At 41.5% G+C, this 8251-nt stretch overlaps 1 protein-coding gene across 1 annotated transcript; it reads left to right on the plus strand.

The window, feature by feature from the left end:
• Window positions 1–634: 634 nt before the first annotated feature.
• LOC124115603 (methylthioribose-1-phosphate isomerase-like) lies at window positions 635–7883 on the plus strand. Its single transcript, XM_046476660.2, has 5 exons — window positions 635–805; window positions 1770–2008; window positions 3293–3462; window positions 4830–5231; window positions 5674–7883. The coding sequence occupies exons 1-5, from the start codon at window positions 674–676 to the stop codon at window positions 5808–5810; spliced, it is 1080 nt and encodes a 359-aa protein (XP_046332616.1). The 5' UTR covers window positions 635–673; the 3' UTR covers window positions 5811–7883.
• The last annotated feature ends 368 nt before the right edge of the window (window positions 7884–8251 follow it).

The following is an 8251-nucleotide window of genomic DNA, read 5'->3' on the forward strand; positions in this document are numbered from 1 at the left end:
TTTCTGTCGTGTTTTTCTGCACGAAATGTATTGCCACACATCCTTTTAATATTGTAGTAACCGCATCCGTGCATTTTGTAACCTGTAATTGTAGATATAGTTATTTAAATATGCCTACCGACAATGACTGAAAATAGTACTATTCTATGAATATTAGCTTCCGCGGTGATGCGGCCGTCAAACCAGCTGTTTCAATCAGAGGGGGTTTATTGTGATTTAATAGCCTCTGATTGACCAATCAGAATCGGGTAAATTCCAAATTCATGGTAGAATTATATATAGAGAATCTCACCCGTGTGTCATTTGATATTAAATACATGTATATCAACACGAGTTGACAAAAGTGGAAAAACTCCGAGGCCTGCTAACAGCTTCAGTAGCAGAGCCATTAGTGATGTCATTTGATTGTGACGTCACAATGTTCTGCAAAGCATTGTGATGCAATTTCATGCAGCGATATCTACAGTATATCGCTTGATCTCACCCAAGCGATATCTCCTGTGGGAGCCAGTTTTGGATGATAAAATACTATTAACTGCTATTAGCGTTTGTAACGCGGCTTATGAACGATATTACGATTTTACATCACTTCTATTATGGAAATGGAAACACGATCAATGGGAGGTAACTCTAAGTTCCATTATCAATACACGTGTAGTTGGTTGTTGACAAAATGACACTGGTCGCCATCAAATATACACGTGGCAAACTGGAAATCTTAGACCAGTTATTGTTGCCAACACAATCAGAATATATTCCAGTAAAGAATTCCGGGGATGGATGGAATGTCATCAAGAAAATGCAGGTGAAAAATATCATCATATGTGGGTCATTCCACAGGAACTCGATGATAGCGTGTAGACCTATAGCATAATATATTCGTATAGAAAAAAAAATTCACACCCCTCTATATATATAGACTATATGTATATAGAGGGGTGTGAATTTTTTTCTGTACGAATATATTATGCTATAAACGCTGTCATCGAGTTCCTGTGGGTCATTCTCAGGAAATGTTTGAATCCCTTTTCTTCTGCCACCACTGCCCAGTGCTGATCCAGCATTTTTAAAAGGTATGGTTCCAAAAGCTTCTTGGTCCGTACCACAGGAACTCGATGATAGCTTATATAGCACAAAATATTTGTATAGAAAAAAAAATCACACCCCTCTCTCTCTTTATATATATAGCCTATAGACTATATGTATATAGAGGGGTGTGAATTTTTTTCTATACGAATATATTATGCTATACACACTATCATTGAGTTCCTGTGGTCCGGACCCACTGATGTCACTCTGCAGGTAGTGTCATCAGGAATCAGAAAACTTTATTAAAATCACCTCTTTTACAATCCATTGGGATTCCGTGTAAACCTATTTTAGTCTTAAGAGGGGACTAATTGGATCGGATTGTCAGGCTCATTGAATAGGTTGATTCAAAGACGTATATACGTCTTTGGTTGATTGTATGTCAATGTGTCCCAATTGCGTGATGTCAATCACTGAATTGTCTGGTCCAGACTTGATGTTTTACAGACCACTTTCATTCAGCTGAAAATTTGTTGAGTGATGTGTTAAACAAAATACAAAACTCTCTCTATTTTGAAGATTCTTTATCTCAAAATCAGAAATGGTGGGTCATGTGGACTTTGTAGTTTTCAATTCAACAAGGTTGTAATGATATCAATTCAAATATATTTCATAGATATTGTTAAATGAGTATATGTTGACAGTATACATGTATATATATATATATGTTCCCCCCCAAGGTGCGAGGTGCACCTGCTATAGCAATCGTGGGCTGTCTGAGTCTGGCCGTGGAGGTGGCTGAAGATCGGGAACACAGCACAGTGGGTGACCTGGCTCACTTCATCTGTGACCGCCTACATCACCTAGTGACTGCCCGCCCCACTGCTGTCAACATGGCCGAGGCTTCAAAGAGACTGACCACACTCATGAAGGACATGGCAGCAGAGTCTGGACAAAGAGTGGACACTTTGAGAGAGAGGTAGGCTGACCCTGGCCACGCCTCTACTTTAAGGGTTTGCAGAGTATTGGGCCCCGTTCCACAAAGCGATCTTAGCGCTAAGATGATCGTGACTTCCATACTTAAAGATAGGCTAAAGTCAATCATAGCATGAAGATCACTTTGTGGAATGGCCCCTGAGCAATAAGCTTCGACAGTTCACAATGATACTAACAAGAAGTTTGTGTAGCTCAATATTTGTTTAGTTTTATAGGCAAGCTGTGCTGGTTGGTCAGTTAAGTGGGAAAAAATAGAGGCTCATAGTACTGTTCATTGCCACAATGTTAGGTATTTTTACATTAATATGTATGTGTATTTACTGATGAAAGGGCTGTGTTCTCTGAGGAAGCAGATTGCTGAGGACAGAGGCAAAACATTCAATGCATTTGACAAAATATTGTTAAAAAAGCTAACAGTTACTTTAATTTTGTATGATTTTTTAAGTTGTATCTTCATTTTTTCAAATGTATCAAAGATGGACCATTCTAGTGATACACAAATGGGCGTCCAGTACTCACAAATGTGGAGAATGGACGAGAAAAAGAATACACTGCATCCTGAGGGATGCACAATATTTAATATTCATTGTACCTACAGCGTATGAAGAGCAGTTATGGGTGTCTGTTATTTCATCCATCAATCAATACCACTGTCCACATGAGACCACCTATGTGATCTAGAGGTAGAGCGTCCGCCCGGAGAGCGGAAAGTCTGTGGTTCGATCCCCGGCCGCATCATACCAAAAGACGTTAAAAGATGGTACTTGTTGTTACCCTGTCTGGTGCTCGTCATTGAGGGGCTAAAACAAGGACTGGTCGGCATGGAGTCAGTATACTGTGTCTGAGTGGGGTATTCATGTTAAACTGCGGCATGGTATCTCAGTGTGCTCGCACTATAAATCGGCATCAGTCCGGACTAGTTCAAGCAGCCACACACACACACACACATACACACGTGCATGCAAGTCGCAATATAAGTGCAATAAGGAGATGTTAAAAGCCATTTCACCTCAACTCACTGTCCACATGATCATTGATTCATTCCAGGCTGTAAACAAATGATCTGAATGTACAGACACTACACCATTTCATTACTTTACAGGACCCTCATGTTGCCTGCAAGGACCCATAAAATTAATTATTGGGGGTCCTCTGGACCCTCTCTTTTGTTAGTCAAGGTAAAACCCTTTGCAAAAAATGAATTAAGACAATTAAGTTTAGTTTTGTTACCAAATTGTGTGAAAGGATGTATATGTTTTGTCTGTAGGTTTATGAAAGAATGTGAGGATATGCTGGAGAAAGACATTGCTGTCAACAAGAATATTGGAAAATATGGCGCCGACCATATACTGGCACAGTGCAAGAATAAACCAGTGAAAGTCCTCACTCACTGCAACACAGGCTCTTTGGCGACTGCCGGCTATGGAACTGCCCTGGGTAGGTGCTTGTGTCTACAGTTGGTACAATGTAGGCTGTGTAACTGCCTAGGCAGGTGCTTGTGTCTACAGTTGGTACAATGTAGGCTGTGTAACTGGGCAGGTGCTTGTGTCTACAGTTGGTACAATGTAGGCTGTATAACTGCCTAGGCAGGTGCTTGTGTCTACAGTTGGTACAATGTAGGCTATATAACGGCCCTAGGCAGGTGCTTGTGTCTACAGTTGGTACAATGTAGGCTATATAACGGCCCTAGGCAGGTGCTTGTGTCTACAGTTGGTACAATGTAGGCTGTGTAACTGGGCAGGTGCTTGTGTCTACAGTTGGTACAATGTAGGCTGTATAACGGCCCTGGGCAGGTGCTTGTGTCTACAGCTGGTACAATGTAGGCTGTATAACGGCCCTGGGCAGGTGCTTGTGTCTACAGTTGGTACAATGTAGGCTGTATAACGGCCCTGGGCAGGTGCTTGTGTCTACAGTTGGTACAATGTAGGCTGTATAACGGCCCAAGGCAGGTACTTGTGTCTACAGCTGGTACAATGTAGGCTGTGTAACTGGGCAGGTGCTTGTGTCTACAGCTGGTGCAATGTAGGCTGTGTAACTGGGCAGGTGCTTGTGTCTACAGTTGGTACAATGTAGGCTGTGTAACTGGGCAGGTGCTTGTGTCTACAGTTGGTACAATGTAGGCTGTGTAACTTGGCAGGTGCTTCTGTCTACAGCTGGTGCAATGTAGGCTGTGTAACTGGGCAGGTGCTTCTGTCTACAGCTGGTGCAATGTAGGCTGTGTAACTGGGAAGGTGCTTGTGTCTACAGCTGGTACAATGTAGGCTGTGTAACTGGGCAGGTGCTTGTGTCTACAGTTGGTACAATGTAGGCTGTGTAACTGGGCAGGTGCTTGTGTCTACAGTTGGTACAATGTAGGCTGTGTAACTGGGCAGGTGCTCCTGTCTACAGCTTGTGCAATGTAGGCTGTGTAACTGGGCAGGTGCTTGTGTCTACAGCTGGTGCAATGTAGGCTGTGTAACTGGGCAGGTGCTTGTGTCTACAGTTGGTACAATGTAGGCTATATAACGGCCCTAGGCAGGTGCTTGCGTCTTGAAGAAACCTTTATACTGTTCAGTACTCATAACCTGAAACAACATTGAATCTTCGGTCATCACTGCTAAGTAACTTTTGTGATATGTTTTGCCCCAAAGTTCGTCCTTGGAAGGCCAACCCTTCCTGATATTCATTGAACAGTTCCCTCCCTGCAGTAGAAACAAACTACCCACCAACTATCTCTGACAATGTCTTGACATGAATAGAAGTCTTGGTTCCTTCACTTACAGAAACAATGAACGATTATAATGAGACATTCTAATGTGTTACAGGTGTTGTACGAGCACTTCACGAGAGAGAGAAGATCTCACATGCATATTGCACTGAAACCAGGCCCTACAACCAGGGCTCAAGGCTGACAGCGTACGAGCTAGTCCATGAGAAGATCCCTGCTACTCTTATCTGTGACAGCATGGCAGCTATTCTCATGGACCAGCAGGATATTTCAGCCGTAGTTGTTGGAGCAGACAGAGTTGTTGCTAATGGCGACACTGCCAACAAAATAGGGACATATCAGTTGGCAATAGCGGCCAAACATCACAACGTGCCATTCTATGTTGCTTGTCCTTCAACAACCTTTGACCCGAACTTGACCTCAGGGAAGGACATTGAGATTGAGGAACGACCTAGCGGGGAGATGACAAGCGTGAAGGGAATCAGAGTAGCAGCTCATGGTGAGTGGGAGCAGTGTCCAGAATAACAGCTTGCCTGCAGGCCCATGGCTAATAACTTTTCTGTTGGACTGCATCAAATTTTCCTCCACCTGCCGACTGTCTGGCAGACAATTTTAAGACTACTTATGTATTATTATAGTTGCAGTTTTATTATAACTCCTCCTAAATTCTGTGTTCCTGTATATTTGGTATACAAAATATAACATTTTTCTTTAAAATTTGTATCTTTTAACCTAAAATTTATTTGCAAATGATGTTTCATTTCAAAATTGATTGACAGAGTGGCGGAAGCACGGAAGTGTTTTTCTTTCCAATTATCTCCCCTGTATCCATGCCTACAAAACTGACCATGCTGGGGAATATTTACTGAAAATTTATTCTGTCCCCCTCCACAAATAATAAGTGGCAAGTCCCTTTAACTCATGTTGTTTTTGTTGTCCAGGAATCAACTGCTGGAACCCGGCATTCGACATCACCCCTGCCAGCCTCATCACGGGCGGGATCATCACCGAGTTTGGGGTGTTTTCCCCTGCCGACCTCAAGGCACAACTCGCAGACTGCTTGAAGACTGACAACTGATTGGGTGAATTCCAGAGCATTAATCAAGAATATTTGCTTTTCCGCAGGGTCTTTGTGTTGTCATAGCATGGGTAACAGGTATTACACATTGTGTTCAAGGAAAACAGAATTTCTCAACTTATGATTTTGATAATCTACTATAATGGCAATCATTTCTACCTTAATGTGTATGAGTTGTCATGTTCCCAGGACAAGGGAGTTGACTGTGAAGGACCAGTTTCCTACCAAGCTGAACTAGACTGGAATTTCTGGGCTCAATCGTAGTGCAACCAGTGGCTATTACAAGTTATGTCCCTTCTAGAGCCCTCCTATGGACCAATCAGATTCTACCTCTCATATTACTTGCATTTGCTTCAAATAAAATGGTGTTGCCCAGTGAAGACGATCTGATCGTTAATGAAGATCTATATTGTTATAAAACCGGTCGTACTTTGCGAAATGCATCAAATCACGTGAGCACCCTGATGAAAAACATGAAAAGATTTGCAAAATATCTGTTGACACTTAGTTGGAGGTTCACATGCTTTGCAAATCCTGCAGTCGAGCGAAATCTGCACGTTTAAATCCATTCTGTAAACAAACCAGATGTCTAGTTTGTTACGTGATTTTGATTGGACTATGCATAGACTCGTTAGTCCAGCCAAAATATGACTCTGGAATTCCAGCCTAGTTCGCAAGGGTGGAAAGTGGACTCTTACAGTCAGTTAACTCCCTTGCCTCGGGAAGATGAACAGAGAAGTACACTCATTGTAACACAGAGGATAGTCCTGGATTTATGATTCCACCAATATTACCTAAATCTACCAGAGTATCAGATTGTGTGTAGCTGCTTACATTCATATGTGTTCATCTGTGAGTCTGTGTGTGTGTGTGTGTGTGTGTGTGTGTGTGTGTGTTGGTGTTCGTGTGTGTGCTCATGTGTCTGTGTGTGTGTTGGTGTTCGTGTGTGTGCTCATGTGTGTGTGTGCTCATGTGTGTGTGTGTGTGTGTGTGTCTGTCTGTGTGTCTGTCTGTCTGTTGATGACTGTTTCCTGATTGGCTGATATTAGAATGTGTGAGACATGTATTGCTTTTTTGTGCTGAATGATGTCACTGATTTCATATTGTTATCAACATATTTTGTATGTTAATGATTAAATAAGAAATCTGTGAAGTTATCATTGTTTACATGTTTTTTTAATAGGAATTGACATTTCCATGTACCCAAAATTAATTGCTTACTTAGTTTAATGGTCAGTGTGTTTAGTGTCCAGGTAAGAAAATAATTGAACAGAAGAGTCGACCATTGACCTACATAACTAAGACCATTGATCTACATAGCTAAGGGGGGTTGGAGGTACACAGCAACAGTGTTCCTCACAGCAGTCACGGCCATTATACACTTCAGCAAAACTTCAGCACATTCTTTTATTGAAGTCTTCGATAGGCATTTATAACTTTTAGAAGATGGGAGAACATGAATACATGACACCTTTTTATGGATAGCAACTTCTTGTACTTTTTGTATGACGTTTCAGAGCTACTTCTTGCTGCTTCATCAGGTGCTTAGTAAATGCGTAGAGTACTATATATACATAAATCATGATGTTTACACAACACAAGGTGGGATTAAAGTACAAAGATAACAAACACACACACACACACACACACACACACACACACACACGCAAAGGGGAGTTGAAGGGTTTACTCTTGTCATTAGCTGGGGTAGAATAGGTCTTCAGCAACCCATGCCTCGGGAAGATGAACAGAGAAGTACACTCATTGTAACACTGAGGATAGTCCTGGATTTATGATTCCACAAATATTACCTAAATCTACCAGAGTATCAGATTGTGTGTAGCTGCTTACATTCATATGTGTTCATCTGTGAGTCTCTGTGTGTGTGTGTGTGTGTGTGTTGGTGTGTGTGTGTTGTCTGTCTGTCCGTCTGTTGATGACTGTTTCCTGATTGGCTGATATTAGAATGTGTGAGACATGTATTGCTTTTTTGTGCTGAATGATGTCACTGATTTCATATTGTTATCAACATATTTTGTATGTTAATGATTAAATAAGAAATCTGTGAAGTTATCATTGTTTACATGTTTTTTTAATAGGAATTGACATTTCCATGAACCCAAAATTAATTGTTTACTTAGTTTAATGGTCAGTGTGTTTAGTGTCCAGGTAAGAAAATAATTCGAACAGAAGAGTCGCCCATTGATCTACATAGCTAAGGGGGGTTGGAGGTACACAGCAACAGTGTTCCTTACAGCAGTCACGGCCATTATACACTTCAGCAAAACTTCAGCACATTCTTTTATTGAAGTCTTCGATAGGCATTTATAACTTTTAGAAGATGGGAGAACATGAATACATGACACCTTTTTATGGATAGCAACTTCTTGTACTTTTTGTATGACGTTTCAGAGCTACTTCTTGCTGCTTCATCAGGTGCT

Source organism: Haliotis rufescens, unplaced genomic scaffold (genome assembly GCF_023055435.1).
Source record: "Haliotis rufescens isolate VD_foot unplaced genomic scaffold, xgHalRufe1.0.p SCAF_2, whole genome shotgun sequence".
Classification (NCBI taxonomy): domain Eukaryota; kingdom Metazoa; phylum Mollusca; class Gastropoda; order Lepetellida; family Haliotidae; genus Haliotis; species Haliotis rufescens.